Source organism: Ambystoma mexicanum, chromosome 10, assembly GCF_040938575.1.
Source record: "Ambystoma mexicanum isolate Mex_15411 chromosome 10, UKY_AmexF1_1, whole genome shotgun sequence".
NCBI lineage: Eukaryota > Metazoa > Chordata > Amphibia > Caudata > Ambystomatidae > Ambystoma > Ambystoma mexicanum.
The window spans coordinates 1,027,896,845-1,027,909,486 of NC_090932.1; the positions used below are offsets into that span (position 1 = coordinate 1,027,896,845).

General features: G+C 45.4%; 1 protein-coding gene across 1 annotated transcript in view; it reads left to right on the plus strand.

Annotated features, from left to right (window-relative positions):
- Positions 1-12,642, plus strand: part of LOC138492969 (cytochrome P450 2J4-like) — a 291,460-nt gene that overhangs the window by 216,922 nt on the left and 61,896 nt on the right. Inside the window, exon 8 of the mRNA XM_069620246.1 lies at positions 4,169-4,356. Coding sequence (XP_069476347.1) covers positions 4,169-4,356 — 188 coding nt within the window. The remainder of the gene's footprint in view (positions 1-4,168; positions 4,357-12,642) is intronic.

Genomic DNA, 12,642 nt, shown 5'->3' on the forward strand with positions numbered 1-12,642 from the left:
AGGTGTTAAAATCCATGGCGCTAAGGGACCATGGAGTTAATTACGCCACCGTAATTTACGGTGGCGTAATTAACGCCTTCCCCACTCCCATTATGCCCTATGGGGCAAAAATGGGAATGGGGAAGGGTAAATGGGGATTGGGGACTTACCGCCCCGCCAAGGTCGGAATGGGGCGGTAAGTCCGCCAACCACCATGGCGTAAACGTAGTTTACGCCATGGTGGTAAAGTCACGGCCCAGGCGGTAACTTACCGCCTGGGTCGTAATGAGGCCCAATGTGCAGCGTGAAGCGCACACACTTGCAGACTGTGGAACAACCAATCCTGGGCTTACAGCTCAGCTTTCTCATATGACCAATCTAATATGATCCTGGGCAAACCACTCACCTGAAATTAATGTTATATACTTTGGCTGCCAAACTTGGGATCCCATTGAAGTGATTTGTGACATGTGAATGGCACAAAAAGCCTCTCTCATACAGTTCTATTTACTACTGTGTCTGCTCCATTTATAATAATATTCATCATTTATATTGTGCACATCACATGTTGACCTCAAGCTTGATCATGGCTTGTGGAACCATCACTTATGAGCCATAGTGCCATCTGTTGGGTTGGTCAGGAATGGTCCCCATGATTATGAGGGTCTATGTTGCACGCACCGTATTGATGACTGGGGTTGTGGCGAAATGAGCCTGATGTTACATTTTTATATACTATCGAGTGTAGTTAATTGTGGATGGGATATGATACTTTTTAGTGTTACCTTTTGTTTAGAATTGATCCATATTAGCTTGCAAATGCGTGCTCAGAATTATAAAATGTTAGAACAACCAAATGTAACATAAACACGATTCACACATGGAGTGCTTTGAAGTACATGAAAACTAAGAGAAGGGGAAGGGTTTTAATATACATGCAAGGAAGAGAACTGGGTATGGAAAACAGGTATTAAACATGCATGCACATTGATAGAAATACATGGGGAATTCATGAATCTCAAAATACTGGCCTTTTTACAAATGAATCAAAACACGGTAGTCAGGGCTGCTTTCAAAGTGAACTTTGACTGTTGAGAAACTGATTCTGTGAGATTTCAGGGGCCAGTGGACGGGTAAATAAGTAAATTCACAACCATCGCAGTCAGCTTAGCTGCAGAAACTGGCCACGAGTTTTATGGTCTGATGAATATTGCAGACGGCAGAGGTAATCTCCTGATGCATAGGAGCGTGCCAGAAGGAGTTTCCCTATTTGTTCTGGCTAGCAGTAAAAGACAGGGTGAGTCAATGCCCAAGGCTAACACAATGGAAAACCAGGAGTTTCAATTGTATTTTCAGCTGTACTATGTGTGATAAAGTGGCAGTTATTTAGATTAGAATCTTCTACTTAAACCAGTGACCCGGGGAATGAGATAGTATCTCAAACTCAAAGAGAAATTATTTACCCAGCCTTCTTCATGTCGCTTGAAATATTTACACAGACCTGTGCAATTAAAAATTAGATTAAAAGGGCTTAGGCCAGTTATTTTTAGTAATGAATTATGTTTGCATACAAACGTTTAATTGAATAATGATGTTATGACCCACCACAAACAATTCCTAAGAAGAGGTGTGTTCTATACATAAGCTGAAGATGGTAGTTAAGATAAGGGCTGCCAATGAAAACATAGGAAGTGGAGAAAGATGGAATTTCTTTGAAGAGATTTTTATCCACTCACATCTGGCGGGTGGATTGTAATAAAGTATTTGGGAGTGTTTTAAAATGTATATAAGATGTCAACTGATGTTGGGGTTGTTGAGACTTGGGTTAGTTTGGTCCTACAACATCATCTAACAGCTCCCCGGATAAATTGTACAATAAACATGATTTATGTATAAAATGTGCTCTTGTTCTTCAAGCAGCGGGCCTGCTTGCGTTGAGGCGATTAAGGGGCCCACCCTTACACATCCAAACAGATACAAAAAATACATTAAGTACTATAATGTTGGGTTGGCAAGGGGCTTAACTGGCCTTGACTGAGTTAAAGAGTATGGCAACCAAACCTTATGCTAAGCACCCCCATAAGCCTTGGGGAGGTTGCAGGGCATCCCCATCTGTTTCACAGTTTGATAGTGGGGTGGTGGAGAAGAAGACATTAATGTTAGGTATAGGGCATGATTGTTTAATCATTAGGCTTGCTACCTTCCACAGATTGGTTACGTTTTTCTCCTCTCTCTCCCACCATCAAGGACATGTGGGTGCCACTGGGTTTGCCTGCCAGGGGGACTGGACTGGAGAAAGCCCCTGAGGGCGTATACCCACTAGTGGCTTGGCTGCTTGCTCGTCCTTTCCCACACAGCAAGGCATGAGCTTTCTTGGTGTTACTCATTGTATCAACCTCAGAAGGATTAAATGATTTGCTGGCACATCCAGGATGCAAGCGTGCAACTTGCTCACAAATCACTCCAGCAAACAACCGTACAAATAATGTTCACATAGTCTATTCCATGGGTTTAGCTTCTTGAGGATAGATGAACAACGAGAGTTGCTATCTGAGAAATGTATTCCTGGAAGGAAAAGTGGGGTTAAATCTAAATATTCTGCAATGTTATGTATAGAACAACTTCTATGTGGGTGTCCTGTTTGCACTACAAGGGTAATGGATACAACCCTTTGAATTAATCATGACCATTATCATTACTGTGGGCAGACATCATTATTTAGCGTGTGTGCCCCATTACAGAAGGGGACCAACCAGTTGCAAAGCAGTCTTGGTCTTGGCACCAATGTGTGGTATTTAAGGTTACCCAGAGCAATGCCAATGGTTATTATTTTAAAACTTTCCAGCCATCACTTTTTAGTTTTGGTGGAATTCAGACTATCATTAAAAAAACGAAGGCAAAATAAAAGAGGTGATGGCTGGAAAGTATAGAATTAATCTTCACCTCTGGCATCGCTCAGGGCAACCCTCCAGACCATCGCTCTTTAGCCTGACAATCTATTAAATAAAGGGGAAATACCATATGCAAATCAGGCTTGGTCTCAACCCAATAGGGTCAGTTAAGCCGGAACTGCTAGGTCACATTCCTTCTTCACGAGACAACAAGCATCCTCAGACGTGTTTCGGGATTCTCTGCTCCCACTGCTGGCTGTTCCAATAAAGTTTTGCACATGGTTGGTCCCTTTTTGCAATGGCGCAGATGGGCTATAAAACGGTGGTGTGGAAGATTGCCAGGAGCTATGCTAGTGGTTAAGATTAATTCAAAACTTTCCAACCATCACATTTTTTGATTATAAAAAATACAAGGGACATATCCTACAGGCATATGCCTGTGATGTCACTCCCCCTGATACCTCTTCCCGCGAGATCACTTGGGTCAAACGTTGTGTCGTAAGCTTTGCCCCTCCCCACCCACTGTTAAATTTAAAAGGTGCCACCCTTGGAAGTAGGTATGTGGAGAGGACCCACAGTGTCCTTGGAGCTGCACATATTTGCAGACTGAAATATTTAAATCGCTTTGTTCGGCCTTAGCGATGGAAGAATGGCGGTTCTGTCCCTAATCCGTCAAGAGCTGTATTTCCATGAAAATAAAAAATGAAAAGGGAACCATTTTACTTTCATATTTACAAGCATCTGACTGGGGACCGAACCCATGTTGCACACATCCTCTTGTCCCCAAGGTGAGCGCATTGCCCCTATGCCCCTATGCTATCTTCCCAGCCTAAACATGAACATTTGCACTCTCCAAACAAACTACAACTCAGTTGTAATTGTGTTTGCCAAACGTACTTAATTTGGTGTTTTGGAAAAATAAATGTAGCAATGCAATGCACATGTTCATGGGGCCTGCAAGCTGCAACACCTTAACCAATGGCAAACACGTTTGGGGGATGAGCATGGATAAGTTAGACACTACATCCACGGGCTTTCCTTTTCCATTGCGCCCCCCAGAATTGTCCTGTCTCCTATGTCCTAGTTGGTAGGGTATATGGGAAGAGTACAGCTTGTCTGGAGAGAGAGCTTTTCTCTCATTGAATTGTAAATAGATGATTTAGAAAATATTGTGTGCAAAGATCAGAAGGCGACCTTTAGAACTTGAATCCAATAATAATGAAAAAAACAGGGGCTTAGGACCAAGGAATTAGAGATCAGGCTATAACTAATACCCATATGAACTTGTCTTTCCACAGAGAATGTTCAGAAGGAGTTGGATGCCATTGTTGGGAGAACCCAAGCGATCCAGTACGAGGACCGAAAGAGGCTGCCGTACACCAATACCGTGATCCACGAGATCCAGCGCTATGCGAACATCGTACCGATTGGCCCTATGCGACAGTGCACAACAAAGATTACACTACAGAACATGCCCATTGACAAGGTATAAAAAGGCCACTTCAATAATGCCCTCGTGGACCCAGTGCCATCCTTCTGCAAGCTATTGACCTAAGTATGCGTCTGTGTGGTCTTTGTGGAATGAGATGAACGTCAGAGGTGCAGTTCAAGGCCTAAGCACTGCTGCCTAGTTATGTTAATGCTTTCACTCACTCACTCACTCACTCACTCACTCACTCACTCACTCACTCACTCACTCACTCACCACCACATTCGCTGGCAGACTCAGTAGAGAAGCCCCAATTGCAATGCAAACCCTACCATCCACAGTCCAAACTCCTGAATGCCCTTTTTAGAGCAAGAAGGAGGCCCATCGGTTGAGCTATGTGGAGTAAGTATTGCACGCCCAACCCAAGTGTGGCATTAATTAATCTTCTGATAATCTACACTCTATTTCAGTCCTTATATTGTAACTCTCTGGAGGAAAGTTCCAGAAGTGTGCTGACCCGTTTAGACAACACTACTGTCATATCTCTACTGGTCAAGTTAGTGGTGGCATGGCACTTTCACTGGTGTCTGTGCGTGTTTGTTTATTAGAATGATTAATATTATTAATATTATAGTATTTATTGAGGGTGGACCTACCTTCAAAAAGCAACAGAGCGCTTTACAGAGGTGTACAACAGTACAGATGCATAACAGAGCGATTTTCAGAGGTAACAACAGAACCAATATTGTCTATGTTGTGTGTATGGATGTGTGTATGTATGTATATGTGTGTTCACATATGGGCCAGTGAGCACGCAATCTCTGTGCCTGCATCCTTGTGTACAGAGGGAAAACGTAATGAATCATAAACCGCAGAAGAGTTGCAATCTGTCTCCTGGCCACAGGGAGCCGCTGCTTATTTCTTCTTTGGGGAACTGGTGTGGTTGAAAGTGGACAGGCTTCAAAACCAGGCAAAGGCCTAGAGGTGCGTACACAAAAGAGCTGCATGCGCTGGCTATTATATACACACCTACACACAGGAGAATCTACCCGAGCACTGTACAGCCATGGGATAGAGTGGCAGGGTACAACAACATGGATAGAGTTAGATGGAGCACATCACAGTGTGAATCAGAGCTAGCAAATACCCCCACGGGTCTTTATTAAGGTGACAGAGAATGAAGGATTTAGGGTTGGCTGGGTTTGTGGGCGAGGTTGCAACAAAATATAACACATTCATCTTTCTTGTCAGATGAAGGTCTTCAGTCCTTCCTGCTCTCCTGTCACTGTCACTTTCCTGGTGGTAAACAGAGTCACTCACAATACTTGGGGTTTTAAATGTCCCTCACTCCTTTCTCAGGATATCATACAGCCCCCTGTCATCCTGACTGTTGCACCGTCTTCTCGCCCTCGTCACGATGGCGCCTGGCCAGCCGCCAGTCCCCTCGAGGCTCCGAGCAGGAGTGTGCTAGGCTACATCCCTTGTCAGATCGCACCGAGAACTCTTAGGTTCATCCCTTTCTGCCAAGAATCCCTAACAAAACTCCCCCTTTAGGCTGGCTCTCCTAATCCCTTCTTGTTCACCACTCCTTTTATCCTTTACTTTGCTTCTCTCCCTCCTTCCTCCTCCACAATGAATGACTCCCTCTCCCTTTCCTCCTCACCAAATGGCCATGCTTCGGCCAAGCCACGTTCTCATTCTACTTTTCACCCTCTCACTTATCCTCTGCTCCTTTAGTTTAGTTTGTCTCTGTACTCGGACTGGTGCCTCCTTCTCTATCACCTAAGGGTGTTGATAGGTCTGGAAAACATCCGGGCCTACGCTTATGTGGGGACTGTCAGGATTTGGGGATAGCTAGCCTTTTAGTGGTAGCCCCTGAGCTTCTATCCAGGACTACAACCATACGTCCCAGGGCTAAAGTCCCCTCAATCCCCCCAGCAACGCCTCTTTTATCACTGCCTCTTTTCTACCATTCACTGGTGTATTACTTTCACTGTCCTCTCCTTTCTTTGTGGTATTGTTTCTTATCAACGCTCTTTTTCTATTTCCTCCTCTTCCCTTTTGTTCATTCTTTTTCTTTGTACCACCCTGTCTCCTCATGCTCTTACAGCCCCTCCTCTTTTGGTTTCGCTTTTGTCTTCTCCTCTCAATGTCTCTCGCTGAACCTCCCCCCTTCTTTCTTCACTGTTCTCTTTCCTCCTCACCTCCTACCTCTGTGGCTCTTCCTTCCACCTCCTCACCTCGTCTCTCCGATGTTCTTCTTTCCTTTTCTCCACTTTGGCTCTCGTCTTTTCTCCTCCCCCCCCCCCCCCCACCTCTCTTCTCCTCTCCTCCTCCCTCCTGCTTCAGTCCTCCTCACCTTTCCAATATGAACAGGGTCGCTTGCCGTAATCAGTTGCACCAACTCCAGGTAAGGTTGATTTGCCATATATACGTATATTCAGGTATTAGACCCCATGCGGGTCTGCACGCGAGCCGATATAACATCGCTCATTCACTTCCCAATACCTGACTCCTACAGCGTTCAATTCTCAGTGGTACTTTTTATAGTGAATCGGATTGGGGCCTTGACAACTGACTTATTGATTTTAGTTGTGGAGCCGGGAAAGATGAGCCTTGTGATAGGCTGGCTGGGATGCGAACGACCATTTCAACAACTGTACATAATTGTAATGTGCAAGCCATTGCAGGCCCATGATCTGAGCCTTTAATAAAGCTGGATGCCATGTTCGATGAATTCTAATGTTGGTTTCTGATATGGGCGGGGTGCATGCTGGCAGCTCACACGCTAATGCCCAAGTGATGGAGATGACAGTACCTTAACCCTGGACTGTGGTTCAGCATAGTCCAACCCTGTGCACAGTGTGACTCCAGGTGTTCACGAAGAACCACTCTCTTCACATGGAAGTCAACCCGGGCCAGTTGTCGCACACGTTGAATGTTTTAGGGTGGCTTACGCGAGGTGCCCATTTCAGCCACTGTGGAGTGTTAGGCAGAAACCTGTGCAGTTCCCTTGGGACCACTGCAAAAGATTTAAGACTACAGGTGGTTGGCAGTAAACCCAATTGGTAGCAGTCTGTACCACCCAGATTTACCTGGTAGCTGTGGCTGAGCAGTCAGACTTCTCTCAAGAAGAGTTAGGCAGTATACAGAGTATTCACAATAGGTCGAAAGAACACAGTAGAACAAGCAAACACTGACCAGAGCTTGGTGTAAAAGAGATATAATTATTTATTTAAAACCACATCTAGTAAAACACACTGGCACTAATATCAAGCAGTTTAAAAACACGGTCACTAAAAGATAAACACTCCCTTCAACGATTAGTTAGACAAGTCTTAAGTAAAGCAACACTTATTTTCAGACAGCGGTGAGCGCTTAACGAAGATGGCACTCTAATCAATCGATTTAAAAGGGAGAGAAAGGCAGAGCAAAGATAGAAGCAGATCCCACCACTTTCGGAAGTACACAGTAGGAGAAGAAGGCAGGTTAAAACCGTAAAGTCAAAGTTAACAAGGCCAGACCCACTTTAAGAGGCTCCGGTCGAAATGTGTCCAAGGTCACACGGTTCAAAGTGGCCAAAAGTCTCGCAATAAGTTCAGAAAGAGTTGGACCAAAAAGAAAGGGACTAGTTAGAGGGGCAAGGCGGCCAGCCCAGTCCAGAAGGTTACGAGATTATTGTTACCTTGTAGCAATCTTTGGAAAGGGAGGCCTGGCGGACACGGTACCTTAAAATGGTGAGAACGCTCCAGTGGGGGCAGTTGTTCCTGGCAGCGGGTGCAAGTCGGTGCTTTGTCCAGAGGAAGAGAGGATCTCGTCGGGGAGGAAAGCAGGAGTCCGTTGCACTGCCAGGGAAGAAACCAGCCACGGAGTTCTCAATTAAAAGGAGCGGTCCTTTTATTCGCGGTCGAGTGGTAAGTGGATATCCGGTTGCTGGGTTACTTGGCACGGGCAATTCGACCACAAGACATCCTGGGATGCGAACAAAGAAGGTAAACTGGTTGTGCCCACCAGTCAGGGGAAGAAGACTCTCCAGTAGGGAGATCTCCTCTGTCGTTGGGAAGTGGTGAGTCGATTCAGCAGGGCTCCACCGGTGCAGGTCGGCTCAGCTTCTCCCTCGTCGGATTTTCAGGTCCTGTGGCGACTTCTGAAGTTCCAGTCCAAAAAGCCCTGCTTTTATGCAGCACACCCCCATTCACTCAGCCTAGCTGTCAATCAAACATGCTAAGTGGTGAGCCGGCCGGCTCACCACTTGGGCCAATCACACAAGAGAGCGACTTGAGTTACCAAGGTAACTCAGTCCAGGGTGCCTAAACCCCCTCCCAAACCCCCTGTGGTACCCAGACAGAGTGGCACCACTTTGGAGGGCTTCTGTGTAGAAGCCCGCCAAAAATGGAACAAAGGACTCGACCTTTGGTTTGGAGTTACAGAGGCAAACACAAACGCCATTTTAAAACCGAGTTCTCGCAGAAAATACCAACCGGTGAATTAATATTAAATAAATAAACCGGCGGTATGTTAGAGGCTATGTTAAAAAAGTATTAGCCTCGAACAATGGGAAAATCCCATAGAGATATATTCGCGGTTGAATATAAAAAGTAGTATCCACTGCCACCAGCCAAAACTCGACGAGGGGGGACGGGACAGTGCCCCCTCAAATAACAGACCCAGGGACAATCGAATTGCCCCTACCAGTACGTCCACAATATGATGGTTTGTACTGGTTCTGTTAGTAATTTGGGACTAGTAAAGCCAATGGTGACTTTACATGCCCTGGGAGACAGTAGTCAGTCTCAGGGTATGGAGTCTATGGTGGGGGTCACTATGACACCCCAGTGTTACTGCACGGAGGGTGCTGTGTAACACATATAGGAAAAACACTTGAGACCCTATGGAGTAAAGGACCCCATAGCCCATAAAACACATTAACATTCAAAGGAACAACACAAATCATGTCCAAGAGAGGGAGAAAAAGAGTCTCACTCTTGGCAGGAGAAAAAAACAAACTCCAGAAATCCAGCAAAGCTGCTGGGGGACTCACTAGGTTAGGAAATTCAGCCTAAACAGAGAATTTTCCCTAACATGGAGGACTCTATTTAACTGTACATAACACCAGCTCAGGTCTTTACACTAATGCTCAGTGGGTCTGAGTACCTTCCGGAGTGCCTCTCTGTTGGTCAGCATGCGGGGGCCTGTGTGTCAAGTAGAATGAACAATGTTTGGTTTTCTCAGGAGCACTCCCTTTCCCCCCGGTGCTCTGTCCTGAATGGTGAGAGTGTTCTTATGCTCTGGTGCATTGTTGGGACACACCAGCACGGTTTGAATTTCACTGCAGTATTGAAGGAGTGCCATCAGGGATGTCATTTCACCAAAATGCCAGGGGTAGCGGAAGTGACATTACATGACCCTTGACCTCTGATGACATCACAGGCAGTCATTTCATTGACCCCACCACGAAGTGACATGACAGGAAGCAATGGAAGACGACCTTTCACCCCTTGACAAAACAGGAAGTGGCATCACATAGCATTGTTTCTAACTACACTACTAAAAATATGGTTACGATATCACTATAATGTGATATACATTTCATACAAGAATGGATCAACATATGTATCATTAATATCAGTGCGTATGGACCCATATTACCAAATTACTGTGAATGCAAGCAGACATCCAAGGCCCAACGATAATGATGTGTTATTATATAGCACTTGCACTTAAGCGCTTCATATAGAACAAACAGACATACAATATCACCCAACCTGTACTCATTTGTGACCTTGCGGGGAGTCGAACCTGCAGATCACACACACATTGCTGCAGCGAGCACCCATTGAGCAATCTTACCGCTATAGCTATCAGGGTAGCAAGGGATACCTCAGATATCAAGTGCATCCAGTCATTTCCTTTCCTGGAGCATACCACTAATACTGTATTTTCAAGCATTACACCAAAGCACTATTTTACTTTCCAGACAAACTGAAACCCATCACCCACACAGTCAGCATCTGCTACGCATTCCACCCTGTAAACTCACATGCAGACAAAAACAAGCATTTACACAGTGCGCATGGAACACCCTAGCTCTTCACATCCGCACTGAACACGCCTTCACCACTTTCAGAAAGAGACTCAAAACATACCTGTTTTTCCATACATAACTCTACCCTCCTCCCCTGCTACCACTGGTCTATCCTAATCTGCCTATCCTACCCTGAAAATATTTGGTAACTTCTGTTTCACCTCCCACCTTTTTTAACCTTTGAACAACGTAAGGTGCTCTTAGAAGCTCTGGATAAAATTCAAATAACATGAAAAACATCCATGCGAGTGATTTGACACATGCAGGTTCTCTTCAAAGTGTACTTGCTCTCGAGGACCTATGAGGTGTGTTGGGTATCTGTTCTCAAGTGTTTTGTGAGGTAAAGGAGGGTGACAAGAAGAATCAAACTTTTATTTTCTCTATGTAATCCTAAGATGTCATCAAGGCAGGTCTACCTTCAGGGGGCCTTTCAACTTTCCTTGTGTATCCAGTTGAAAGTTATCAAATACAGCCTGGCTGAGAATGAGTGAGCTATACAAATTTAACTTTTCCTCTCTACAGTAGGGCTGTACCGAATAGTGAATTTACTATTGTTTTTTCTTGTAAAAGAGAGGGGAGGGTCTGTGACCCCTCCCCAGCACAACTGTGGGGATCGCCGGTTCTTGCTCTCACGACCCCTGGAACTTAATTTGTTTTTCTAAACGGGATGGGGGCACCAGGGCAAAGTTGGTGACCCCCCAGCAACATTTGTGGGGGTCACCGGGTGTTGCGCTGGCAGCCCTTGGTGCTGCTCTTCTTCTATTTTTAATGAGTGGGGGCCACCAGGGTAAACCCCGGCAACGCCCCCCAGCAAAACTTGCAGCTGTCGCTAGGTCTTGCACTGGTGGCTCCAGCAACGGTACTATGTTTTCCTAATTGGGGGCGGGGGCTGCTCAGACAAGGCCAAGCGACCCTGCCAGCAACAATGGCGGGGGTCACCGGATCATGCCCAGATGGCCCTGCTGCTTTTTTATAGAAATGAGTGGGGGTCCACCAGGACAAGTCCTGGTGAACCCCAGTAACAATTGCAGGGGTATCTTGGTCTTGCCCTGGCAGCTTCTACTGCCACTTTGTTTTTAATGGCAGGGGGGCTGCAAGGCCAGGCGAACGTGGTGGGCCTGCTGCTGGTTTTATTTTTTAAATGAGTGGGGGGTCGCCGGCAGGGGTGAACGAGATCAATAAAATCTGGGTGGGACAGGGGACACCTTGGGGACTTTGCTTTTTTAATTTATTTATTTATTGTGTTTTAGTCAAAGAACTGGACTTTTCACAAAATTAAAATGCCAGTACGTATTAAATGACATATATCATCACTGTATAAAACAAGAGAAAAGAAGAAAAGAAAACAGAAGAAAATTAAGAAAAAGAAAAGCAGTTCAGAGTATAAAATCCTCCCAGTGATGGACCTTTAAAGAGGTCTTTCATAATACTTTCACCTGCGCTATAAGTGCAGATGCTTTATGGAGTTTCTCCAACCCATCATATCTTATTCCACTTGAACCCTCAACGATGGAACACTTTACAGCAGTGTATGGGCTGCAATCATACAACGGCACCAGGGTATTGACTGGATTTACATGGATAGCGGAACAAGTGCTGTTGTGAATCTCGAGGCTCTGCTTTATTTTTTTCTGGTTCACCCAGATGGCTTATGGTGGCCTCTATTAAAACTTGTCTACAACTCATTATTCAGATGGTGGTGGGTACCAAAAATGCAATTGCATCCCTATTTTTAAACAAGTGTTGGCAAAGCCAACCGTTTGGGCTTTAATGTAGGCATGGAAAAGGCACTTGCCAAGCACTGCCATAGTATTTTTTATTTATTTATTTGCATTTGTATAGCGCACTTAGAGCCCAGGGGCATCCACTGATGCTCCTGCAATGTGTGCAGGAGCTATGACAATGACACATTGATGGTATTTTGGGCCGGGGCGGAAATGCCATGTTTCTATTTGTTGGGAGACAGATGAAGTAGCTGCATGTGTCTGCATCTCCTATGGCAGCAGTGGGCAGGTTTTCATGTCCTCGAGAGGAAGTAATAGTGGTGGGCTCAGGGTCTATTCTGCTGCTATTGGTGGGTGCATATCACTAAGATTTGATGGCCTCTCCCAGCTCCTCACTGCATTCTATTCACAGCACCTACCATTGGTTACACAAACTCTTCCATCATCCAGTGGCTAAGCAGACAGAGTTCTTGGAGGATCGAGATGATCTCCCTTCCCCTTTGTGCTCCCACATACACCTTTACTCAGCCAACT